This window comes from Symphalangus syndactylus, chromosome 1 (assembly GCF_028878055.3).
Source record: "Symphalangus syndactylus isolate Jambi chromosome 1, NHGRI_mSymSyn1-v2.1_pri, whole genome shotgun sequence".
Classification (NCBI taxonomy): Eukaryota; Metazoa; Chordata; class Mammalia; order Primates; family Hylobatidae; genus Symphalangus; species Symphalangus syndactylus.
Genome location: NC_072423.2, coordinates 117883604 through 117911073, shown reverse-complemented (window position 1 = coordinate 117911073; position 27470 = coordinate 117883604). Strand labels below are relative to the sequence as shown.

The window sequence follows — 27470 nt, the reverse complement described above, 5'->3', positions numbered from 1 at the left end:
AAGGTCGGGGAACAAAAACTAAGGGGTTGTCACACCTTTAGTGATGACTCCAGAGTTAGACCCAAATTCCGTTTTTAACACACACACACACACACACACACACACACACACACACACACACACACACACACACACCATCACATGGCTTCCTTCTACCCTTTCTCCCACCCAGAAAACTCTTAAAAAACGCCTTACAAGTGCTTTGTGATTTTGTCTGTTTGGGTGGGGAGAAGAGCATGTGATCTGTCTTCTCTCCATCTTCCCTGCCCAGCATGTTATCCCATTGTCCATGGCAGTTTGGTGGAGGACCAGATTTTTGTCATCCTTTTTTGATGTCTGGTAGTTGAGGAAAGATGACCTAGCCTCTGTCTTTGCCAGCTGGTCCTGTGCAGCCAGCCAACTGCAGTCATATTTGTAAGCAGTGGAGGTGTCAGGGTGTAGAGTGGTGCAGGGCGTAGAGGCAGTCTGGGGAGTGGAGATCTAGTGCCAAACTGTCAGGCAAGATCCTGACTGGATTTCCCCAAAGAAATGAGGAAAATCTCCTGCTGCCTATTACGGTACAAACTGTAAACTCTAAGTACGGTCCTTTCCTCCAAGCATCCCTGTTTCTCAAGCTGTCACCGTGCAAAGTCCATTTGTATTCAACATTTTCAGAAAAGTCCTTCTTAAAAGACCACCATTTGACAGAAGGCTCCCTCCATACCATCTTACTGGGGAAACTGGTTCAAGAGATATATCTGAGACTGGGTTGCACCATCATCCTCATCACAGCCTGAGCCCCATTTGTCGAGATAGCACTACACTCTTATTAACTGACGGAGGGGTGCTAGGCTTCGTTGCTAACCTGCCTGCCTGTTATCTGACCAAGGGCACACATTGAGCCCAAGAGATGCCACCAAAAGGTGTGTATTAGTTGGGTTTTGCTGCAATAATGCTGCATAGCAAATAGCCTCAGTCGCAATAGCTAACCAAAACATATGCCTATATTTTGGTAATAGGAGTTGGGTAGGCTGGGCCTGGTGAGCATGGCTGGGTTGGCTCCAGGCTGGAGGTTGAGTTCAGGTTTGTTCCAGGTGCTTCACCTGGGGCAAACTATTCTCACGGTAAGGACAGGTTTGCATGGAGGCAAGCCAAACCACACAAACACATTTAAAGCTTCCAGTAGGACATGGTATATGTTATACCCACTCATATCCCGGTAGCAAAAGCAAGTCACATGGCCAAAGCCAGAGAGTAGGCAGGGAAGTAGACTGCATCTGCAGTGCAACCATGGTAAGGTGGGGAACCCAGAATTATAAACAAATAATGCTATTAAGGACACTGCCCTTGATGGTTAGAACTTCATGGCTGAGAGCTGCATTTCCCGGTTGAGAGCTGCACTTCCTGGTTGAGAGCTGTTTCTACCCTTGTGGAGGCAATGGCAGGGAGTTTGGTGGTGGTTCCTGTCCCCTGCCTGGCACAGTTCCCCAGCTTCTCAGTGGGCTGGGCTCCTTCAGGCAGAACTCTCCTGACTTCCCTTCCCACAATTGCTAGGCAGCCCCAACCCCGTTCTTGTCAGAATCTGTCTTCTCCCTTAACTCCCTGACATACTTCCCTTCTGGCTCCCACCCTTTCCCTCCTCACGTTTCCACGTGATTTTAAAAGGCCAAGAAATTCTTTCCTGTTCCATCCTGGTTATGTTGGGAGGCAGCTTCAGCAGACAGTGAGAACTTTCTCCCTGCCCAGGTGGCTTCCTCCTGGCTGACGCTTGTGGTTTTACAATGAAAGAGCTTCTCTTTCTGTCTCTACCTTCCGTTATGCTCCCAAATATCCCCATTTTTACTCTGACTTTACAATGAGCCAAAACCCAGGAAGAGGAGTATTTTTAGACCCCTGAAAGGTAGACTGTATCCAGAAGTGGGGACAGAAAATCCCGGATCCCACCACTCATGTAAATATACCCAACCATGTAGTGGGCCTTTTACATAGTTTGAGTCATTTATTTATTGTGCCAACTCCTGGAGGTAGAAGATATCTCATTCTCCCCATTTTATAGCTGAGGAAACAGGGCAGGGAGGTTGTGTGACTTGCCTATTGTGACGCAGCTCAGAAGGGCAGAAGCAGAACTCAGAGGTGTCTTCCACAAAACCTGTGTGTCTATTTCTCTGGCTACCCCGCTGTTTTCACTGCTTCTCCTCTGCAACTGTGGGTGGATGGGACTGTTAAGCCCATGGGCATCTTCTCTGAGGAATTAAGGAGGGGTATTGCTGAAGGGGTGGGAGGTAGGGGCTTGACAAGGAAGGAGAAAGAGAGTAGCTGTAGAACCACACAGTGAAGGCAACTCCATTTCTCTTTCCCTCCTGCCATGATCACTGCAGGGCAGAAAAGACAGGGTGTGTAATTTGGATGGTTAGAATCGAGGGGAGGAGGTGGGGCCGCCCCCTGGCATGTCTGCAATGGCAGGGTCAGTTTGGGTCTCACTGGCAAACTTTGTAGTAGATTCTGCATCATCCCCCTTATGTTTTCTTTAATGTACTCTTTATTATTCAGCTGAGTATTTATCTTCAGTTGATGTTTTTTTCAGTCTGATCAAAGCTGCTTTTCTTTTCCCAAAGCTTTGCTTGGGTGGCCTCCCTGGGACATCTGCTCATGGCCGTTTTGAACTTTTCTCTCTGCACAGCTGCACAACTGCCAACTTTCCCCAGGTTTTCTGAAGCCAAGTGAGGCTGAAAGAAGGATCAAAACAGCCTGTCTTCTTGAAACATTTTTAAAAGATGATTTATTTTTCCCTGGTGGTATCCAATACTTTGAGAATACAGATTAGGAATTCAACACATTTTTCATCATAGAAGAAAAAAAAAAAAAAACCAAGCCAACTTGTCCATGGCCATTTCCCCTTTTAGTGTTAGTTTAAAATGTTGGTATTCTTGCCGGCTATATGGCCCTGAGCAAACATTGGCACTCTGGACCTTTCTGTTTTCTCAGCTGTAAAATAGGAATTATCTAATTCTCATTTCTCTAGGTTGTTGTGAGGATTAAAGGAGACAGTAACTTATATATGATGAAAGGGTAAGGGCAATGGGAAGGAGTGGGGCCCAACAACTTCCTTTCTTGGCATCTCCTTTGTAGAAATTTTTAGATTCTTTCCAAGAGCTGCATGTATTGGATGTTCAGTGCAATATTGTTTGTTATAATAAAAAGGATGAAGGATGAGTAAATAAATCATGGCACATTTCCACTGTGAAATATTATGCAGCAGTTAAAAAGAGTAAAGTACCTCTATATGGATAAATATGGAAAAAGCTTCAGGGCCTTTTATGTCAATCAAAGCAAGCTGTGGCATAGTCATTTCCTTTATGCTGAAAATAATTACCACGTGTAGTAGGCTGAAAAATTATCCCCAAATGCTGTGCATGTTATCTCATTTAGAAAAAGGATCTTTGCAGATCTGATTTAGGATCTTGAGATGGGGAACTTATCCTGGATTACCCAGGTGGACCCTAAATGCCATCACAAATATGCATATAAGTAAGAGGCAGAGGGAGATTTGACATAAACAAAAGAGGAGATCGTGGAGGCGGAGACCGGAGTGATGTGACTACAAGACAAGGAATGCCGACAGCCACCAAAAGCTGGAAGAGGCAAGGAACAGATTCTCCCCTAGAGCCTTTGGAGGTAGCACGGCCCTGCTGACACGTTGATTTTGACCGGGTGAAACTGATGTGGAACTTCTGGCCTCTAGAACTGTGAGGGAATATATTTATGTTGTTTTAAGCCAGCAAGTCAGTGGTAATCTGTTATGGCAGCTACAGGAAACTAATACACTGTGACATATGCATATGTTATAATGCAAAGAAAAGCAACAGCCTGAGAAGATGCACACCCTAATTGCTAACTGTGGCTTCCTCTGGGGAGGGGAAGGAGATGTTCGATTTTGCCCTGATTTATTTGGTATATGGGTTTTTAACAGTGCATATCTATGCATGTAGTACCTGTGTGTTTTTTAAAATAGCAATATAGACCAAATTAAAAGCATATCTAATTGGGACAGAAATTTAGGATCATCAGAAAAATCATCAGATAAAGGTATCTTAGGGGGTGACAAGGCATCATTTGTTTTATAGAAAAGAGGCTCAGACCTACTGAGCACTGTTAGTTGCAACCATATTGAATGCCTCTCAAAAGGGAGGAGGTTGGCTTATTTACCCACTGACTTTTGTCCCTTATTGCTTGAGGGCTGTCACCAGAGGTATTAATTTCCCCTGAGCTTCCTGGCACAGCGGGCAAGAAAGCAGGAGTGATCAGGTCCTTGAGGTGGGGACTGGCAGTGCACAGGAGGATTGTCTGCTGTGGAGGCAGCTGGAGTCGATCGGGGGCCACGGGGACATAACGTGGATGTGTTCACTATATTCTCCTATTTTCTGGTTTTTTATGCTCTGGTGTCTGGTGCCTTGTGGACTTAGGGAAGGACTGCCCCTCCCAGGGTTAGCTAATTCTTAAGAAGAAAGAGTAATCAGCTGGCCTGTGAGCATACCTTTCGTGTGTAAACCAACCAATTCTGAGTCTATATCACCCATCTTCTTTTATCAGGTTTCTGTCTGTCTTCTGCCCTATCACCTATAGCCCAGAGCCTGCTGAAATTATTCAATTTCAGTTTGCTTAACTTTCTTTGCTCATTCTGTACTGTGAAAACCACAGTAAAGGCTTCAGCTGCATTTGCTCTCGCAATTTGCCTGCCCATCTCAGCTCCTGTGGCCCTGTGTGGCCCTGTGTGGCATGCTGTACCTCCTGTTTCTAGGGGACTGTGAATATAACAAAAACTTATTTCATGGCAATTATTTCTGTGTCTCTGTGTCTTACCAAACACTGCAGGTGCAGTGTTTGCTTGAAACAAATTCTGGGTACATTTTAAAATAATGGGGCACAAAAAGCGTCTGCTGTGTTGGGTAGTGGGTGGGGGTGGCTGGCTTTCCAAACAGAAAAAAGCCTTGGAGATTGGAGGAGCCCTCTTCACCAGAAGACTTGCAGTGCCACAGGCCAGGGAACAGTGTTTCCACCTCCCTGATAACCCCTCTTATCTGACAGCTCATTTTGCAGAGAGCTTCTCACGTGCCAGGCACTGTGATAGTCCGGAGATGCAATTGTGAGCCCATGTCCTGCCTGCGTGTATCAACCCATCCATTGAGAGATAGACATTAAATGACAAATCCAGTACAGAGTGAAAAGGGGTGTGCTTGGGGAGGAAGAGTGTGTTATGGGAGCACATGGCGAGGACATCCAATTCATTGAGGAGTCTCAGGGGAAGGCTTCCTGGGGGAGGTGGTGTCTAAGCTCAGACCTCAGCAATGGAAACGGGAGGAGGGGTCTATTCCAGGCAGAAGGATCAACACGTATAAAGGTTTGGAAACAGAGTGGGTCTGGCACTGTCCAGAATTGAAAGAAGTTTAGCATGGCTAGAGCACTTCTGGCATTTAGATGTTCTCTAAGGAGACTTTGAAGGGTATGATCCAGTTTGTGGCAAGTGGCCTGCAGAAAAGCAGGAGTGGGAGCAAAGGCAGCTGTTGCAGGTGTCCTGGTAAAGAAGAAGGTGCCTGGGCTCACAGAGGGTCTAATGAGAAATGGACTGGTTCAAGAGCTGTTTAGGAGGAAAAATTTGCAAGACTTAGATGTATGGGGCAGAGGAAAGGTGGAATGAAGGTCAGGCCCAGATTTCTGGCTTGGGTATCTGGGTGGACAGTGCTACCTTTTAGCCAGATTGGAAACAGAAGGATGGGAATCCATAGGAGAGGGGATGAGATGGTGAATAAATTATAAAGTGGAGAACTGCTAGGTGACCCTGCGGTCCCTCCCTCTCTCCTTGACTCTTAGAAGTCTAAATGGGATAGGTGGATCACCTCACTTCCTGGTCCATGTCACTCCAAAGGGCTTCAAGGGTGGTCTTTCCAGAAGAATGGGGCTAAGTGATCAGCCTGGAGGCTGCACTCAATTCACACAAAGCTGGTGAATAGATCTGTGGAAATGTGCAGCAGAAACAAAATTCTTGGAATTCTCAGGGCTGTTTGGGTGCTGTGGCTCCTGAGTACGGAAGTTGGAAGAAGGTCGTTGCTCTGAGGGCCAATTAGTCACTGCATTCAGTAAGGGCACACTCCTTTCTTCTTAAAAAAGTGCCATTGAAGACTGCTGGCGTAAACACGGCAGCATAAACTCTGCATCCTCACCTTACCCTGGAAACTAGCAGAAAGCAACAAAGAAGATGGAAGACAAAATGCAAATTCCTTTTTCAGATAAATTAGGAGACAGTCACCAAAATACTTGGGAACAGCGTAAGAAGCAGCTAGTTTCATGCAGGTGCAGTGTTGGAGGAAGTGAGAAAGAGTGGAAGAGGGAGCCCAAGTTGGCAGATCTCAGAAAGCACCAGTGAAATATACCTGAAGGTGAGTGACACACCTGAGGAGCAGAATCACCATCCCCCGCTTGTCTGCAAAAGAGGGTGTGGAAATGGGATGGGGGCAAGTTTAGTGGCTCAGAGGATCCAGCTGGACTATTGGGATTAGAAAAGCAGAGGACACTGTGATACATAAAGAGCCATGCTAACAAGCCATATTTGCAGGATGCAGCCTGGTCATGGAGTAGATGAGAAGAAGAAAGCATTTGCATTATGAAAACCGGTTGATTTCCAATTCCACCGGGGTTCTACAGGAACTTCTTTCAATTGACTGGTCCAACTCATACAATAAAAACAGTCCAGCATCTATGCAGAGACACTGTGAGAAAAAAGGAGACAAAGAACAGCAATGTTTCTTAACAGATGAGGGCTTGCCACCTGAAAATATTACCTGGAAACAGTGGAATTTTGAGCAATCTTATCACAATGAATTTTTAAAACTTAAAATACCCTCTGTGAATAAATATCACAAAGCAGAAATGCAAGAACTCAAGAAAAAATGGTAAGATGGAAAGATGTGAAATATGAGCTGGAAAGAAGTAGGGAAAAGTGGAAAATAACAGAAAGGGTGAATAAATGTTAGGTAAAACACAGTAAGTCAAGTAGAGTATAAAAACAAGAACAGTGAACAAAATGAAATGAAAATAGTTAGAAAGGATTAAAGAGAAGGTAAGAAACATATAAGGAAGATAAAGGAGAGCCACCATGTACATAATTGAAGAGCCTAAAGAGAAAAGTAAAAATAAAGTCATGGAATGGAAGAAATATTTAATATTTAGCTCAAGAAAATTCTGATGAAATAAAAAGACTTGTGTTTACCTTTTCTAATAGGGCATATTGCATGCCAAGAAAAGCTGACCTAAAACAGTCAACACTGATAGATCTTAGGAATGTTACTGGATGTTAAAGAAAAAGGAAGAATTCTTAGGGCAGCCAGGCAGGGTAAAAAATCAGTTTAATCTTAGATTTCCCTTAACCTTACAAAACAGTGGAGCAGAACCCATAAGCTATTTTCAAAGAAAGAAACTGTGAGCCAAGTATTTTCTATCTAGGCAACTTTACTTCATATGTGAATGCTACAGAAAACAGTTTGAACATGCAAGAAATCAGAGAATATTGTTCCCATGTGAACTTCAGTCAACCAAGAAATAATGGGAAACTGGGGCCAAAGGGACAGGAGTGTGCATAGAATGTGTTTAACTGAATAACTGAGACCTGAACAAATGTGGGTATTAGAGTGATGGAATCGAATGTATATGCTTCCTATTGTACCAATGCAGAAATGACACAAAAATAAACAATTGGAAGGCGGATGAAGGCAAAAGGCGGGAGAAAGAATTAATATACTGTTTATTTCATTAATAAGAGCAGAGAACTAAAGAATATCATTTAAAGCTGAGAAATATGTAGAAATGTAAACATATTTAATTGTACAAAGATAAACATTTAAAAAGATAATACTAGTTATGAAAATTGAATGGTTAGAGGAAAGGGAGGGGAAGGAGGAAATAATTTTTTTTTTTTTTTTTTTTGAGACGGAGTCTTGCTCTGTCGCCCGGGCTGGAGTGCAGTGGCGCAATCTCGGCTCACTGCAAGCTCTGCCTCCCGGGTTCACGCCATTCTCCTGCCTCAGCCTCTCCGAGTAGCTGGGACTACAGGCGCCCACCACCACGCCCGGCTAATTTTTTGTATTTTTAGTAGAGACGGGGTTTCACCGTGGTCTCGATCTCCTGACCTCGTGATCCGCCCGCCTCGGCCTCCCAAAGTGCTGGGATTACAAGCGTGAGCCACTGCGCCCTGCCAATAATTTTAATATTGTTCTTTTTAGGGGATTAAGAGCTACAGTCTAAAGAACCAGACCACTAAGGGCTTACAATAAGAAAGGTAATAATTAGGACCCAAATCAAAATTTCCTAAATATTGTAAGAAATATACACCAAAAGACAAAGTAAAAGTAAGTGAAAAGAAAACATAGTATAAGACTTCAAATATTATAAATATTGTTGATGAAAAGGTCAAACTGTAAAATATTTGAAGAGATTTATTCTGAGCCAAATATGAGTGACCAATGGCCTGTGACACAGCCCTCCGGAGATCCTGAGAACAGGTGATCAGACTACAACTTGGTTTTATACATTTTAAGGAGACATAAGACATCAATCAATACATTTAAGATGTACATTGCTTTGGTCCAGAAAGGAAGGACAACTGGAAGCAGGGGTTCCTGGGTCATAGGTAGATTCAAAGATTTCTGATTGGTAATTGATTGAAAGAGTTAAGTTATTGTCTAAAGACTTAGAATCAATAGAAAGGAATGTCTGGATTAAGATAAGGGCTTGTGGAGACCAAGGCTTTATCATGCATTTGGAGCCTCTAGGTAGCTGGCTTGAGGGAATAGACTGTAAATGTTTCTTATCAGACATAAAGAGGCTGTTCTATCAGTCTTAAGGTCTGTGTTGATGTCAATGCTGGTCAGCTGGGCCTAAATTTCAAAAGGGAAGAGGGTATAATGAGGCATGTCTGGCTTCTTCTCATCATGGCCTGAACCAGGTTTTCAGGTTAACTTTGGAAGGCCCTTGGCCAAAAGGAGGGGTCCATTCAGATGGTCAGGGGGCTTAGAATTTTATTTTGAGTTTACAATACAGAAAATATATCATAAAATATTACAACAGAACTAAGACTAAACATGTATGGCATATCAAGTAATGTAAATTAGCTAAACCCACCTAATGAAAGAACACAGAGCTCTCTTGGTGGAAGTGTATGTGTGTGGGTGGGGGTGGCAAGTGCAGAGCACACAGAGTCATCTCCTAACCCCCCACCCCATAGTAGAACATGAAGGAATCCCCAGAGCAAGTTTAAGAACCATTGTTCTGTCCCATCTCTGGTAAGCAGGCGAGAGATTCTAGATGCAGTCCAGGTTTGGGGAGCACAGGTTGTCTAGAGGACCACACAACTGACAAGGAAAATACTCTCTAGGCTTTGTCTCCCTGCCCTGTGGCCCTGGAGGCCCTGGCTGAGGTGAGGGGGACATCAGAAGCATGACCTCACCTGATTTCCCCACTGTTTATTTAGCTTGCTGGTCCCCACCCCACCCCTTCTTAAGCAGGGTGTCCAAGCAGGGCTTTGTGGCCCTGGGTCATATAGGCCCACCTGCTGGCTTCACAGAAGCATGAATGCATAGGGTGTCAGGTGAGGGGGGAGGATATTTTAGCACGTGGGTGCCAGAGGCCAGAGGAGATTTTCTCTACTGTCTCCTCTGCTCCAGGTATAGGGGAGGGAAGGTGAGCTTAAGTGGTGCCTCCAGCAGCAGCTTCAGGTGGATGGAAAGTATCCATTGGCCCTGAGTCACCCTGTATTGGCATGTCCCACTGAGTCTTGGGGGATCCGCTCAGAGCTGCAAGGGAGGCTTTGGTTATCATGGTCTCACTGTTCAGGCCAAGGGGGGTGATTGGGTCTCCCGTTGGTGACTGGGCAGGGGCAGAAAACCCTTGTTTCAACCCTCTTCTCTGAAAGCCACCCTCAAGGGCCTACATTGACTTACTGGGCGATGGTGGTGTGTGGGTCCTCTTGTGCAGCTTTGTTCTGCTACAGGTGCTTGTCATGGACAGGAGGAGGAGGTTCAGGGGAGCCCACAGCTGAGTCAGTCCACCTCCACTGTACACCAAGAGCTAGAATCACTGGGTACTGGGGGAAGTGAGGCCTCAAAGGCTGTTTCATCCAACCCAACCCCTTGTAGATGAGGAAGCTGGTCCGGAGAGTGGGGTCCACACACTGGCTTCCTGCGGCTGAGGTGTTTGGCAATAGTGGGGCCAAGAGACATCAGTGCACCACTCATGGAGGCGCTAAGAGGGAGATGCTGGCCTCATGTCCAGGAGGCAGAAGGGGTTAGGACAGGGAGAGAACCGGTGTGGAGGAACTGGAGGTAGGAGGCAGCCATGGGCACTTTTTACAGCTGGGCTGTAACTGAGATTTCCCACTTCCACTTCCTTTTGATTATTTTCTGATGTTCACGGTGCTGAGAAATGTGTTCGGTTCCTGCAGAAACTGCCACTGACTTAGATGGGATTGAAAACACAGACAAATTAGGAAATTCATGAGGGGTGGCATTCCTCCAGGCCATGCCGTTGGAAGGAAGGGGAAGGTCAAATGGGTACTGAAGGAGGAAAGGCTCTTTTGTGATTTTTTTTTTTTTTTTTTTGAGATGGAGTTTTGCTGCTGTCACCCAGGCTGGAGTGCAATGGTGCAATTTTGGCTCACTGCAACCTCCACCTCCCGGGTTCAAGCGGTTCTCCTGCCAGGTTCAAGTGATTCTCCCAAGTAGCTAGGATTACAGGCACGCACCACCACGCCCAGCTACTTTTTGTATTTTTAGTAGAGACAAAGTTTCGCCATGTTGGCCAGGCTCGTCTCAAACTCCTGACCTCAAGTGATCCACCCACCTTGGCCTCCCAAAGTGCTGGGATTACAGGCATGAGCCACCGCACCCGGCCAGGAAATGCTCTTCTAATTGTAGAGGAAAGGGAACTCAGAGATGACCTGAATTAGGCCTTTTTGGCTGCATGTAGCAGGAGTACCCACAATCCACAGCTCAAGTGTAGATGGAGAATGGGTTTCGTGGATGCTGCTCAGTCCCGAAGAGCCCCAGGCAGTGGCTACTGCTGTTCCTGGGCCAGGCTCAGAATTGGAACTGCAGCGCAGGATGCTGGGCAAGGTCTTTCCTCCTGTTTTCATCTCTGGTTTGTCTATGCAACTGTTTCCTTCTCTCTCCCTGCAGACTGGCTCTCAACAGAGTATGGCCCACTGCTGTCATCTTTGGCTGGGTGGCAATGGGCCCCTGCTCTCTATTTCACGAGCAGGACAAGTCAGCCTTGTTGATTTGTCACAAGCCCATGCTCCCAGGGCTGGGGTTGGGGGTGAGAATCTGTTGGCCCAGCATGGGTCAGGATCCAGGATGGCCCCATCAGCTTAGGTCATGGGTCGGGGTCCCTGGATAGATATGGCTCAGGTGGATTGTGGGGGATAGAGGTGGTACTTTTGAGAGAAAGCAGGGGGCTACTGAGGATGGACTTCACCTACAAGTCCACTGCAGATCTCGGATAATCCCCTTTTGACACCCACAGGGGAGCTTCTCAGAAGAGCAAGCACATGCGGGGAAAAACGTGGGATCTGGTTTGTTTTGTGGGTGTTGTTTCTTTGACACCTTTAAAATTCTGTTTACCTGTGTGCCTTTTCTGTGCATTCCAGCAAATTGCCTCACACTGCGTATAGTATCAAAAATCTCTAAGGAATATCTGGTGGATTTAGTAAGTAAACTTAATTTGGGGAGTTTTTTTGTGATTTGGACTAGATTTTCCATTCATTTTGTCAGTCACGTATCTGTTGATTCCCATTATGTACCAGGGCCCTGCCTGTAGGTCTGTCACATAAAGGCTCACAGGTACAGAGACTCCCAACTGCAGGCTTGCACTGCTCCAGACACTGCGTTCCTTCCCTCCTGTGGCTCATGATGCCCTAGAGCAGTGGCTCTCAAGCTTAAGCCCACATCAGAATTACCCAGAGTACTTCTTAAAACACAGGCTGCGTAGCCCCTGTTTCTGATTCCGTAGTTCTGGGGTGGGGCCCTGAGAATTTGCATTTCTGACAAGTCCCCAGGTGAAACTGATACTGCTGGTCCCATGTGAACTTCAGTCAACCAAGAAATAATGGGAAACTGGGGCCAAGGGGACAGGAGTGTGCATAGAATGTATTTAACTGAATAACTAAGACCTGAACGTAGTCCAAGGACTGCGTGTTGAGAAATCACTGCCCCTAGGGTGTGTCCTTGCTAACATCTGCAGAGTTGTTGCTGCCACATCTGTGTGCAACCGGCAGGGACAGCGAGAGAGAAAGGCCAGGGTGGCCAACTTCCTTTTAAGCATGTGGGGCTGGCAAAAGTGGTTGGCTCTCATGACATAGTCAGGGACTTGGTCACGTGGTCACACCCTGTTGCTAAGGAGGCTGGCAAAGTCATCTCTAACTGGGTGGCCATGTGCCCTGGAAAAGGGTAAGGGCATGTGTGTGGCGACATCAAGAGATCTGCCAGAATGGGCCCATGGGATCACATGGAGACAAAAAGAGAAGGTCAGCTCTTGGTGATGGGAACAGACGTGAGAAAAGCCCCTTATGGTGCATGGTGACAGTGTTGTAATGGCAGTTTATTCAAAGGGAGAATAAGGCAGAAGAGCATGGGTCTGCAGGCCTCAGCAGAGGCTGCCCTAGAAGGAAAAGCAAGCCAAGCTTGGAAACAGGAGCGCAGTTGGCTAGAGTTGACATTTCCTTTCTTGAAGGCAGCCAGCTGTCCCTCCACTTGGGCTGTGCTCTTCTCTTTCTCTCGTGAACTGAGCGCCTCCTTTGCTTACCATCCCCATTGTTTTGTGGGTTGAGCTGATGTATTTCCCAGATCTCAAGCTTTTTTTTCTACCCTGTCTCCCAGGCGTCTTGGCTCTGGAGAAGGCTGCGTGGCAAGAGGCGGCCAGTGATAGCGTTCTGCCTCTTGATGACCCTATCTGCGATGGCTGTCACCCTCTTTCCCCCACAGCATCCATCCGCTGGCCCAGACCCGGGTCCCATGGAGCCTCAGGGCGTAACTGGCGCCCCTGCAACCCATATCCGGCAGGCTTTGAGCTCCAGCCGGAGGCAGCGGGCAAGAAACATGGGCTTCTGGAGAAGCCATGCTTTGCCCAGGAACTCCGTCTTGGTCTGTGCTGAGGAGCAAGGCCATAGAGCAGGAGTGGACAGAAGCAGGGAGTCCCCAGGAGGGGACCTCAGGCATCCAGGGAGGGTGAGGAGGGACATTACTTTGTCAGGACATCCAAGACTCAGTACTCAGCATGTTGTGCTCCTGAGGGAGGATGAGGTCGGAGATCCAGGAGCCAAAGACCTGGGCCACCCCCAGCATGGCGGTCCCATCCAGGAGACGCAGAGTGAGATGGTCACCCTGGTCAGTCCACTCCCAGGGAGCGACGTGGCAGTTTTACCGGCTTGGAGAGCTACTTCTGGGCTGACACTCTGGCCTCATACAGCAGAAGGCAGGGATCTGCTGGGAGCTGAGAACAGAGCCTTGACTGGTGGGCAACAAGCAGAGGATCCCACCTTGGCTTCAGGGGCTCATCAGTGGCCTGGCTCTGTTGAGAAGCTGCAAGGGTCAGTGTGGTGTGATGCTGAGACGCTGTTGAGCAGCTTGAGGACTGGTGGGCAGGCTCCCCCATGGCTGACAGACCACGATGTGCAGATGCTCCGGCTGTTGGCGCAGGGGGAGGTGGTGGACAAAGCCAGGATCCCCGCCCACGGGCAGGTGCTACAGGTTGGCTTCTCTGCTGAGGCTGCCCTTCAAGACCTGTCCTCTCCCACACTCAGCCAACTCTGCTCCCAAGGGCTCTGTGGCCTGATCAAGAGGCCTGGGGACCTGCCTGAGGTCCTATCCTTCCACGTAGATCGTGTGCTGGGGCTGCGCCGGAGCCTACCTGCTGTGGCCCGCCGCTTCCATAGCCCCCTCCTGCCCTACCGCTACACAGACGGTGGAGCAAGGCCTGTCATCTGGTGGGCGCCCGATGTGCAGCACCTGAGCGACCCAGATGAGGATCAGAACTCTCTGGCTTTGGGCTGGCTACAGTACCAGGCCCTGCTGGCACACGGCTGCAAATGGCCAGGCCAGGCCCCATGCCTGGGCATCCACCATACCGAGTGGGCACGCCTGGCGCTCTTCGACTTCCTGTTGCAGGTAGGTGGGGTTGGGCAGCAGGGGTAGAGAGCTGTGGAGGTAGGGGGTTCTGGGTGGAGAGGCCTGAATTGCCCACCTGAGGTTAGATGGTGACTCTCCCCCAAGTCCTGGTTTTTGGACCACCAAGCACCTGTTTTTGTAATTTTCCTGCCTCTGTTTATTTATCCAGTGGTTACCGGAGCCAGCTCGTCAGCTCACAAGAGCCGATGGCTAAAATTTTCAGGAATTTTGTGACCTAGTTGTGAAACACAGGCATTATTAAAAAATTAAGTTGTAGAAACAATAAATTATATTAGAAACAAAGGTAATAACTACTCAGAATGCATTGTTTCCTAATTATTTTACTATCATCTGTGCTTTTGCAGCTTCGTGTCTATATAATAAATGCTAGCTAATGGTGTGCCACTGCACATCTCTTGACAACTCCACATTTGGTCATGTTGGTAACTTGAAATCCATCAGGGTGTGAATATCTGTTTACACCACGGAAAGCAGCAAATGCTACAAATCAGGACTCCCCTCTACTCCTGGAGAGCTGATTGTTGAACATTTATCAGCACACCACTTTTTATCACTTTACATCTTTGACTCAACAAGGATTCAAAATGGTTGTATAATTTTTTAAAAAGTGAGAGAGGGAGAGGTGGAGATAGCGATGGAAAGAATGGGAGAGGGAGGGAGAAAGGGAGAATGCTTGGGCACTGAAGAATGAGAAGGAACAGTGCTGGCTGAGGTCCCTGAACTGTGAGGAGTTAACCCTGGAGTTGCTGGATCGAGGGGTAGTGTGGGAATCCCAGAGAAGGGGGTGGGTTGTCAGGGTACATGGGCTGACTGGGGGACTACAGGCACCAGCTATTTACTAACTGGTCTGTTAACAACCAGTGTGGCTGTTCCGGTGCCCATGAGCTGGATCTCAGCCATAGATACACATGTGTGGAAACATGACCAGACAGAAACAAAGACAAAAAAACAGATAAAGCTCAGTGAGGGTGGATGTGTGCACCAAATGCACGTGGAACCAGCCCCCATTTCTATAGAGATCCTTGTTGAAGAAAAGGGTCCTCAATGTCAGCCCTTAGGGTTACCTGCAGAGGTGAGTGGATCAATATGTGGTGTTTCATCCACATGGGGTTGGGTTTCTATTTTAGAAAATTCTTAGATAATATGTAATACTTCAGAGATTTACCATGAAAGTCCAGCTTCCTTTGAAAAACTGGATGGTTTAGTAATACTGGTCCTTCATTCCCATACAGCAGGAAGCAGCCTGAGCTGAGCATCTGCTGCCTCCTTTGGAGGCTGCCATACTCTCCTTTTGGCCACAGGCTCTACCTCTTTATTGTCCGACACTCACCTACTGTCCTCCCGGCCTCTTGAATGTTACCCCAGTCTGCCTGCAGATAAATCTGTTTCCAGTCACGGGACTAGCTGATCTCCCGTCGTCCTCCCAGCTCCTTCAATCTATGTCCCCGTGGCTGCTTTGTGGAAGGAGGAGCTATGGACCCTGATGGTCAAGAGCATGGGCCTTGGCATCAGACCAACCTGGGTTTGAACCCCCACCCCCAGGCCACTTCCCACTGTGTACCCCTGGGCAGATTACCTAGCCTCTCTCAGCTCTACTTTTCTCACCCCAAAATGGGGTTGTGCACCCCAACCTCATCCCCTTGAGCCTGACCATTTAGTACATGGTAGCTCCTGGCTGCTGGCACCTGCATCTGCAGACTTGCTCTGCTTGCTGCACTGGAAGTGCTGGGGAATGAGTACCCTCCAGGTAGTGTGGCCAACCATGCAGGTTGGGAAGGAGGGGTTTCCCAGACCATAGGACTTTCAGTGCTGAAGCTGGGACAGTTGTGGGCAAACAAGGAAGGTTGGTCATGCTGCCCCCAGGAGCAGCCTCCAACCATGACTGAGGAGAGTAGGTGTATAGATGCCCTGTATGCATATTCTACACACCTCTCAGTTAAATTAGCAGGATTGGAGCCCAGTTATTCACAGTGGTAATTGCTGTCTCTTTCCCCACTCTACTTATGTTTCTTGGAGTTATCACACAAGTAAACTGCTCTCAGTTGAATTCTGGTCTGTCCTCTGGGGATCCCAGCCTTCGTCAGATAATAACATTGATCACACGTAGTTTCTGGATGCAAGGTCATTCATGTAATGTACTTAGTACAGTGCCTGGCGGGTGGCACATACTCAATAAGAAGCAGGTACCATCCCACTTTACAGGAATTAACTCATCCCCTCTTCATGGCAACCTATATGAGTGAGATACTACATTTAATCCTATTTTAAGGTTGAGAAATTGAGGCCCAGAGAAATTAGGTTACTTGCCCAAGGTGGCAGCTGGTGGGCTGAGAAGCAGCCTGGATGGTCTGACTCTAGAGCTCACTCTCTGAATCACAGTCATTCAGCTGTCCATGAACGAGGGCAGGAAAAGGGGATGCTTGCAGGGGTGTCCTGGGGCCTTGATCTCTGAGGCACAGCTCCTTGCAAAGCCCCAGTCTAGCTGATGTGCTCGCAGCTGCTCTCTGTGCCACACAGAGTCCCTCTGTTCACCTCTCAGGGTTGCAGCGTGGGACTCTTCCTTAGCTGCCAAGCCCTGCTGTGGGGACAAGTCTGTGTAGCCCAAGCACACACAGGTTGGTTATATGGGCAGACATGACTCGGCTGGGCTCATGCCACCTCTTCCCTGGTTTGCTGAATGCCAGTCAAGTCAAACACCCCCTGTCTGGCTAATGCCACCTTCTTAGAAACCATTGGCAAGGCAGAGAGAGGCAGGGCTGTAGAATGTGGGTTTTCCTGCACAGGAAACTTCTGAACAGGGGCTGGTACAAACTGCAAGCAGACCAAGTAGGTCTGCTTGCTCCTTCGTTTGGTTTTATCCTGTATAAACCCTTGTTTTTCTGTGTACATCACCACATCCCATTTACGTAGGCACAAAACACAAGCACTGCACACATACACATCTCTTATACATCCCATAAAGCATACCTATGCTTCACAAACCCCATATAATACTCTGTATTAGTTAGTGATTGCTGAAATAACACTGTGTAACAAACCTCCAAAACTCAATGGCTTAAAATGCCAGCTCTTTATTCTTGCTCCAGGATCTGTGGGTCAATTGGATTCAACTGAGCTGGAAAAAAAGGAAAAAAGTAAACAGCCACATTATGAACTGCCTATGGGGAGAGGAGACATCTAGGAGGACCCTGGCAACCCTGAGGACCTCAGTCCTCCGACTGCAAGCGATGGTGTCAGCTGGCAACCTGAATAGCTTAAGAGAGGACCCTGAGCTAGAGTGAGATCCAGCCCTGGTCCATACCTTGATTGTAGCCTGGGGAAACCCTCAGCTGAGAACTTAGCAAAGATGTAATAGGCTCCTAACCCACAGAAACTGTGAAATCATAGACATGTTCTTTTAAGTCACTGAGCTCATGGTAATTTATTACATGGCAATAGAAGACTAACACATGAGGCAAGGGAGGTTTCCAAGGTGCAAAAAATTGAGAGCATGCTCACTCTTGGGTGCTGACCCTGCAATTGCACAACACTGAAAGTCAGTACCTCAAACCAGGCAGTGATTCAGGGCAGACCTCCTTATGCTGCTTCAGCGGAAGAAGTGGCCAAAGAACCTAAGTCAAAATCTGGGGAATCAAAGTCCTCTGCTATGTCTTCAGACAGGTCCCTGGCTGAAAATGGAGCGATGGCCGAGGAGAAGCCGGCTCCCCAGATGAATGGGACCCCAGGTGATGCCAGGGCCCCCAGCCACTCTGAAAGTGCCTTGAATAATGACTCTAAAATGTGCAATACAAATCCTCATTCAAATGCACTAAGTACAGACAGTCCTTGCCGCAGAGAAGCTGCTCTGGAGGCAGCTGTCTTAAATAAAGAAGAGTAAACTTACTTTTTATAGAGTGAAGGATGCTGGAAGGGTAAGGTATTTAGGAATATCTGGAGAGAAAGAACCTGCAGTTATGTACATTTTGTCCTTTCTGTAAGAGAAAAATGAGGACTGGAAATTCAGATCCCTCTTTGATATCAGAAATTTAAATGATACTTTTAAATTTTAACCAGTTATAGTCAAAATGCTACAATAAAACAAAAAAGAGAAAGAAAATGAAGAGCATTTGACTCCCACTCTTAAAATGAAGTACACATAAAGTTTAAACTGGTTATGACAAAAGCCTATAGTTGTGTTTCTTGAAGTATAAAGAAAACAAATTTTGGCAGTCTTTAAGTATATATAGCTTAAAATATAATTTTTAGCATTTGGCACCATATGTATGCCATTATATTTGATTTTGCATTACTGTTTCACAATGAAGCTTTCTTTAAGACTTTGATTTTTATGATTATGAAAGAAATAAGGCACAACCACAGTTTTTCTTTCTTAAATTTCATCACTGTTGATGTGGTTCTTTTGTGTTAAAAAAAAAGTGCAATTATCAAAACTAAAAAATTATAGAGTAATATTGCCTTTCTGCTGATTTTAAATATACATCATACATACTTTACGAGCAAGTTAAATGGAGATAAAGTTGAAATCATAGAAGATGAAAATGACCTTTCAAAATCAACACAATGTGTTCTGAAACTTTTCATGACTCACACCATGCATCTGTGGTCAATGAACTATGTGGTTTTGAATCGGATGTAGACCTTTAATACTACTACTTGAGCTAAACTTCTGCATGGTTCATAATTTTTGAAGTGTGTGGTTAATATTGTACATGTTATCATCCTTTCTTCCATTCTTATCAGTATGTGCCCATTTGCAAAACAAAAATACTAATAATCAGTAATAGTCCTAGAAAAGATGTTAACTCTGTTTAGTCATTGACTGATCTTGCGCTAACCTTGAAATTTTATGATTATTGACTTCTGTTGCATTTATTCTAAAGCCCCCCAAAAGTTATCTAGCCGTTTCAAATATCAACATTACACTGGTATATTCACTGCTGTATGCATTATTGTTCTTTGTTGCTGTTTTATGCTTTCATATGAGCAAATATGAAATTCTGCGAAAAAAACCTCTTTGATCTTTAAAAAAAAAAAAAATCCCCCATTCTGTAGCAGGAAACAAATTGCTTGTTCTTGAGAACTTTCCCATCAAGAATTTAGTGGAAGCAGGTATACTTCCATCATTTTGATGTTTTTGTTAATGTTTCCAAACAATGTACTTTGAAATCAGAATCACTTCTTATAGTTTTTATATACTTCTGATGCTCTTCATCACATTAGTGATCAGAAATGAGGTGTAATTCCCCAACCCCTGCCCACAAGGTCTAAGTAGGATCTTACTGTAAGTTGAAGGGAGTTCGGCCCTGACACATGGATTGTGCAAGAATGAACTGCTGTTGGTTTCGATTGACTGTCGATGGATTGTGGTGTGGTGTATCTGAAGGCTATTGAATGCAACTTACAATGCTTAATAAGCATCTTTATTCTTTTAGTATAAAAAAAAGAAAGTGAGTACCTCTTTTGATTTTTTTTTTTTTTTTTTTTTTGGTCTCATCTTAGTCCTACCTCTGTTTAAAAGCGTTTTAAAACAAAAGACAAAAGTACTATCCATATTCTTTGCCCCATTTTCTTTTCTTTTTATAAACATCTATTTTTCTTGCTACCAGCACAATCTGCCACCAGGTAGTTTTTTTTTTTTTTTTTTTTTTTTTTTGAGACAGAGTCTGACTCTGTCGCCCAGGCCGGAGGACAATGGCGCAATCTTGGCTCATTACAACCTCCACCTCCCGGGTTCAAGTGATTCTCCTGCCTCAGCCTCCTGAGTAGCTGTGATTACAGGTGCCCACCACCACACCTGGCTCATTTTTAGTAGAGACATTTTTAGTATTTTTAGTAGAGACAGGGTTTTGCCATTTTGGCCAGGCTGGTCTTGAACTCCTGACCACAGGTGATCCGCCTGCTTTGGCCTCCCAAAGTGCTGGAATTACAGGCATGAGCCACTGCGCCTAGCCTAGGTAGGTTTTATTTATTTATTTTTTAAACTTGTATTTTAGGTTCAGGGGTACATGTGCAGGTTTTAAGTTATACAGGTAAATTGTGTGTCATGGGTGTCTAGTGTACAGATGATTTTGTCACCCAGGTTATAAGCATAGTACTCGATAGGTAGTTTTTCGATCCTCTCCCTCCACCTTAAAGTAGGCCCCTGTGGCTGTTGTTCCCTTCTTTGTGTGGCCCCTGTGATTCCTTTCTTTGTGTCCATGTGTACTCAATGTTTAGCTCCCACTTATAAGTGAGAACATGTGGTATTTGGTTTTCTGTTCCTGAGTTAGTTTGCTTAGGATTATGGCCTCCAGCTCCATCCATGTTCTTTGCCCTATTTTCTGTTGGGTTGTTGGTCTTTTTCTTAATGATTTTGAGAGCTTTTTATAGATTAAGGAACTTAGCCCTTTGTTTTCCATTGTAGTATATAATATTTCCCTTAGATTCAATTGTCATTAAGCTTTGTTTATAGTCTTTTTGCAGTGCAGAAAGTTTTAAAAATGTACATTGTTAAAATGACCAGGCTTTTCTCTGATTTCTAGGTTCGTGTGTTATATTTTAAAAGGCTATTCTCATTTCAGCGTTATTTTTAAAATTCTCTCATGTTTTTGATATATCTTCTATCCATCTGGAAGTTATTTTGGAGTAAGGGACAAGGTATAAAACAACCACTTTTTTTTCAGATGGCAACCCAAATGTCTCAGTGACATTTGTTGAATAATCAATCTTTCCCTCAACTTGAAAGGCTACCTTTACTGTAGAGCCAATTTCCATAAGTGTATAGGTCTATTTCTGGACTCTTTTCTGTTCCAGGAAAGGGTCTATTTATATGCCAGAGTCACACTGTTTGAATTACTGAGCTTTATATTTTATGTTAATAACTAGTAGGACTTGGTCCTTCTCACTGCTCTTTTTTAGAATTTTCTTGATATTCTTGTGTACTTTTTTGCTTGTTCCTTCCCCTTCCCAGATCCTTTTGGGATTTTCTTGAAATCAAATCAAGTTTTTGTGGATTAATATAGAGAGCATTTACATCCTGAAATATAGTCACTCTAGCTGAGAACAGGTTATGCCTCTCCATCTGTTCACGTTTCTCAGAAGCATTTTGATGTTTTCTTCAGCTGGGTCTTCACTTTCAGGTTCGGTTATTCCTTGGTATTTTATCTTCTCGTGGCTATTGGAAATGGGATCTTTTATTTCATTACATGTTCCGGCTGGTAGCTCTTTGTCCATATGAAGGCTATTTCTTCTGCATATTAACTTTGCCACCATCCACCTTCCGACTTCATCTTGCTTTTAACAGTTGCTCAGTTTATCCTCTTGGGCTTCCCCTGCATACCATCATTTCATCTGTAACAAATGGGATTCTGTCTTTTCATTTCCTATTTCTTACTCTTACCTCATTACATTTGCTGGTGTCACAGAGCAATGGTAAATATTAATGGAATGATAGACATGACATGTTTCTTACAGATCTGGGACAATTTCTAGTGTTTCACCATTAAACAGCATGCCGGCTTTTGACCGAAGGTGCAATGAACTATTCATTATCCCTGCTTTATTAAGAGTTTTTCAGGCCAGGTGCAGGGGCTCACGCCTGTAATCCCAGCACTTTCCATCCTGAAGGCCCCAAGCCTGAGACTGTTCCCAGTCTGGGGAAGCGTCTCTGCGCTGGGGGCATAGGCCACCAGCGACAGCAGGTTGCTCTTCTGGACTCTACGAGACCCAGATCAGGCACTGCTTGAGGAACCCATCTTGGCCCCAGAGACATGACACGTTTCTTACAGATTCGGGACAATTTCTAGTATTTCACCATTAAACACCATGCTGGCTTTTGACTGAAGATATGATGAATTATTCATTATTCCTACTTTATTAAGAGTTTTCAGGCCAGGCGCAGTAGCTCACAACTGTAATCCCAGCAGTTTGAGTGGGCCAGGTGGGAGGATTGCTTGAGCCCAGGAGCTCAAGACCAGCCTGGGCAATATAGGGACACCTTGTCTCTGCAGAAAAAAAAAAAAATTAAAACTTAGCCAAGCAAGGTGGCATGCACCTGTAGTCCCAGCTCCTCAGGAGGCTGAGGGGGAAGGATCTCTTGGGCTCAGGAGGTGGAGGTTGCAGTGAGCTGTGATCATGCCACTGCACTCCAGCCTGGCGACAGAGCCAGACCCTGTCTCAAAAGAAAACAAAAAAAAGTTTCATTGTCAGGAATGGATGTGTAATTTTTTCGAATGCCTTTTGGGTATCTGTGGAAGAAGTCACCGTATTTTCCCCCCTAATTATTAAAGTGGGGACATTTTGTGACAGTGTTCCAATGGTGATTCATCTTAGCTTTCTTGGCCAGAACCTACTTTTGCTGTGGTGGATTCATCTTTTAATGGCTGCTGGGTTTTGCATTGATGTTTAAAATTTAGGAGGCTCCACAGATGGTCTTTTTAGATAAACTATAGTCCTTCTCAATCCAGCTCCTCAAAGCCCATCAGCTGGTCTATTCACCAGCTTCCAAAGATGGTGCTGAGACTTCTGGCCTTGGGCTTGGGGCAGATGAAGCAATCTAAGTGTTCCCTCCCTGGAGCTTCCAGGGAAGATGCCGCGTATGTGGAAAGGCAAGGAGCACAGCAAGGTGAGTCCTCAGAGGAGAGTGAGAGTCAGTGCCGAGTAACTCCCTCCTCTTTCACACTCTGAACTCCCCAAAGCCTCACCAAATTCTTCAACAGCCAGCCAGCCAGTATGGGAGCAGCCTGCCACCCTCCTTCGAGAGAGGTGTTGGGGTATGGGAAGGGGAGTTGGCTCTCCTCCTGCCTCCAACTAGGCTGCAACTCTCTGACCCCCAGGCAGTGAGCCTGCCTAGCCAGCAGCCACCCTTTCCACCGTGAAGGTCCCAGGCCTGTGACTGCTCCCAGTTTGGGGAAGTGTCTCTGCGCTGGGGGCATGGGCCACCAGAGACAGCAGGTGGCTCTTCTGGACTCTACTAGCCCCAGATCAGGCACTGCTTGAGGAATATTGGCCCCAGAGCTTTCACCCCGGACCTTCCCACCCCCACAGCTGGACCTGGTGTCCCTTCTTGGCAGACTGCAGTATCTTGTCCCATCCAGATGTCCTGTTTGGAAGGTCACAGAGGCAGTTACCCTACTATATCCTTCATGCTGGCAGCCAGTCGTGCACTTCAATTTGTTCTTGCATCCAAAAACCTTCAACTAAGTCTCTGGTTAGGATAAACATGTTCTGGGGGCTGGATCACATTACTCAGCCTCTGTGACTCATTATTCAGCTTCATCTTTGAAATGGGAACAATAACAGTATCTATCTCTTGTCTGCTAGCAGGGGTCAAATGACTTGTGATATGTAAAGCACTAAGGATAATACCTGGCACAGAGTAAGGCCATTACAATGGCTTAACTAAAATTAAACAAAAACTTCAGTCCACACGATTATGTAACACTGCCAGAAAACCCAAACTCTAAAGGATTATCATTTTTTCTTGGTATCTCTTCATTTTTTCAAAAAGGGGGAAAAATCAAATATTGAAGGAATATGGGAATGAAAGTTAAGCTTGGTCTTGTTTGGCTGCTAGTCTGCTACTGTTTAAACCTAATTTCTCTTCTGTAGAAAAAACCAACCAGACAGTGTGGCAGAATAATCACACTGGCAAGTGTGCCAGCCAAGCCCTCACATTCAAATGGGTGTAGATTCTGGGAAGCCAGCACTGCACGCATCATATGGGCCAGTATTTCTTGTAGCTTCCTCTCAAAATAAATGCTGCTGCAAGTTTAAATCTGCACAGAATGGCCTTGAGATGGGAGCAGGGAGGGTTTGGTGGGAGCAAGGGGGTTTGGCTGGCCATGCAGTGGGTGTGAAGCAAAATCCAGAGCAGTTATTGCATTTTGGGCTTGCTAGAGCTGCCCTGACATTTGCTCTCCTGGCCCAAGAGAATTCAGCTGGTGGGTTTCTGTCTCACAGATATGTCTGTGCTCCAAACACTAGGCTTGTGCCAGACTCTGGTTCTCAGGTCTGTAGTGCCGGGTGAGTGGGGGGTGAGGCAAGCGCTATTTAGGAGGGAACCACTGGCCTGTCCCCTCCAGGGCCAGAGACTTCTGGGAACTCTCCATAACAACCGCCTCCTGTTTTACATCCTGTGTGGTCCTCAACACGGCCCCATGGGAGTATTACCTCCCCATTTTGCTAATGAGAAAACTGAGGCACAGCAAGATTAGTAATTTCCTCAATTCGCATAGCCAGGACATAGTGGTGGCAGGATTCATCCCCAAATTCATGTGGACTTCAAACTGGGGGTCACAAACTAAACCATGGCCCACAATGCAGCCAAATTCACTCCTTGCCTTTTTGTAGAATGGTTTAGAATGATTTTAGCCCTTTCAAGTGGTTGAAAAAATTGAAAGAATAATATTGTGGGACATCTAAATTTATATGAAATTCAATTTCAGTGCACGTAAGATTTTATTGGTGTTGGGATGATCACACCCAACACCAGGCTGTGGGGGCTACAAAGTCCGGCGGAGTCAAAGGAACGAGAAAAGACAAGTTAAGAGTGCATAAGGTGGGTCCAGGGGGCCAACACTAGTATGGAGGCTGCGAAGGCCCCAAGCTGTGGGAGCCCACGTTGTTTATTGGTGATCAAACAAATAAGCAGGTGGTGAGGACGTTGAGGATGTGGGGGTAAACAGGTGAGGGTGTGAGGATGTAGGGGTAGAAAGGTAGCGGTGCATCAAGTGTAGCTCTGACGGTTTAGCATTTTCTTTGACACATATAGAATATGCTCTGCTGCTTGAGATAATGGAGAGCATGTTTACAAGCCTGGGAGAGCAACCAACAAGTCTGTGCACATTCCAGAGGCTATGAGGGTTTTATGCCCTGGGCCCTGGATTCTATCCAAGCCACGAGGGGTTTTATGCCCTGAGCTTAGATTTGTGGTGCAGCAGGGCAGCCTTCCACCCTTTGGCACAGAGCTTGGTGTTCCAAAGGCCATGGGGGATTTTAGACTCTGGACCCTGGACATCTTCCAAGACTCTTTTATATTATGACAGACAAGCCAGTCCTGCCTCAGCTCTTCTACCAACATATTGCAATATAGCCATGCCTATTTGTTTATGTATTACCTATAATATATAAGATATGCACTACAGTAGCAGACTTAAGTAGTTATGACAAAGACTGTATGGCCTCCAAAGCCTAAAATATTTACTCTCTGGTCCTTTATAGAGAAGTTTTCTGATCTCTTCACTAAACCACTGCGTCGGTAGCCTCTGGTGGCTCTTGCTAAGGATGGGGTGCATATGAAAGCGTGGAGTAGGCTCATATATGGGTGGTGATATGGTTTGACTGTGTCCCCACCCAAAATCTCATCTTGAATTGCAATCCCCATAATCCCCGTAATCCCTACGTGTCAAGGAAGACACCAGGTGGAGGTAATTGAATCATGGGGATTGGTTTCCTCAATGCTATTCTCGTGATAGTGAGTTCTCATGAGATCTCATGGTTTTATAAGTGCCTGGTAGTTCCTCCTGCATTCATTCTCCTTCCTGCCACCTTGTGAAGAAGCTTCCTTGCTTTCCCTTCACCTTCTGCCATAACTGTAAATTTCCTGAGGCCTCCTCAGCCATGCAGAACAGTGAGTCAATTAAATCTCTTTCCTTATAAATTACTCAGTCTCGGGCAGCTGTTTATAGCAGTATGAAAATGGACTAATACAGTAAATTGGTACCACAAAGAGTGGGGTGCTGCTATAAAGTTACCTAAAAATGTGGAAGTGACTTTGGAACTGGAAAACAGGCAGACGTTGGAACAGTTTGGAGGGCTCAGAAGAAGACAGGGAGATGTGGGAAAATTTGGAACTTCCTAGAAACTTGTTGAATGGCTTTGAACAAAATGTTGATAGTGATATGGACAATGAAGTCCAGGCTGAAGTGGACTCAGATGGAGATGAGAACCTGTTGGGAACTAGAATAAAGGTGATTGTTGCTATGCTTTAGCAAAGAAACTAGTGGCATTTTGCCCCTCCCCTAGAGCTCTGTGGAACTTTGAACTTGAGAGAGATGATTTAAGGTATCTGGCAGAAGAAATTTCTAAGCAGCAAAGCATTCAAGATGTGACCTAGATACTCTTAGAAACATTCAGTTTTATGCATTCACAGAGATGGTTTGGAATTGGAACTTATAATTAAGATGGAATCAGAGCATAAAAGTTTGGAAAATTTGCATCCTGATGATGTGGTAGAAATGAAAAACCCATTCTCTGGAGGGAAATTCAAGCTGGCTGCAGAAATTTGCGTAAGTAATGAGGAGCGAAACGTCAATGCCAAGACAATGGAGAAAATGTTTCCAGGGCATGTCAGAGGTCTTCATGGCAACTGTCCCATCACAGGTCCAAAGGCCTCAGAGGAGGAAATGGTTGCATGGGCCGGGCCCAGGATCTTGCTGCTTTGTGTAGTCTTAGGACTTGGTGCCCTCCATCCTAGCTGCACCAAAAAAGGGCCAAAGTACAGCTCAAGCCATTGCTTCAGAGGGTACAAGCCCCAAACCTTCTTGGCCTCCCTGTGGTGTTGCACCTGTGGCTGCACAGAATACAAGAATTGGGCTTTGGAAACCTTCACCTGTATTTCAGAGGATGTATGGAAACACCTGGATGTCCAGGCAGAAGTCTGCTGAAGGGGTGGAACCCTCATGGAGAACCTTTGCTAGGGCAATGTGGAAGGGAAATGTGGAGTCAGAGCCCCCACACAGAGTCCCCAGTGGGGCACTGCCTCATGGAGCTGTAAGAAGAGGGCCATCGTCCTCCAGACCCCAGAATGGTAGATACACTGACAACTTGCACTGTGCACCTGGAAAAGCTGCAGACACTCAATGCCAGCTGGTGAGAGCAGTCGGGAGGGGGTCTCTAACCTGCAAAGCTACAGGGCCAGAGCTGCCCAAGACTGGGAGCCCATCTCTTGCATCAGCATGAGAACGGACCAATACAGGTGGTATGATACTAGCTTTAGTGATTTAAAATGAACTCTCTAACCCTGTCCTAGCCAACATTTTTATTAGTAGCCTGAATGAGGACATCTGGGCTGTAGGGGACCCAGCCAGTCTCTCTGTAGTCCTTCCTCACAGAGTCCTGATTTGATTCACCTTCCACCTATTCCTGGATTCAGAGGCAGTGGGTTCAAGGATCAGTGCATTAACATCTTCCACTGATTGCTATTGGTCCAAGAATGTGTGCCTCTTAATTTGGCTGAAGGGAAGACCTTCTATTCCATGGTTGTTGAGGGGAGAGTTTCCTTCT

General features: G+C 45.9%; 1 protein-coding gene across 3 annotated transcripts in view; it reads left to right on the top strand.

Annotated features, from left to right (window-relative positions):
• Nucleotides 1-27470, top strand: part of GASK1A (golgi associated kinase 1A) — an 81332-nt gene that overhangs the window by 39288 nt on the left and 14574 nt on the right. For 2 of the 3 annotated variants that reach the window (XM_055281102.2, XM_063636625.1), the window contains one exon: nt 12900-14186. In XM_055281102.2, coding sequence (XP_055137077.1) covers nt 12900-14186 — 1287 coding nt within the window. Of the gene's footprint in view, nt 1-2036; nt 6414-8252; nt 8309-12899; nt 14187-27470 lie in introns of those variants that run through there. The other variant, XM_055281084.2, reaches the window with a different exon arrangement.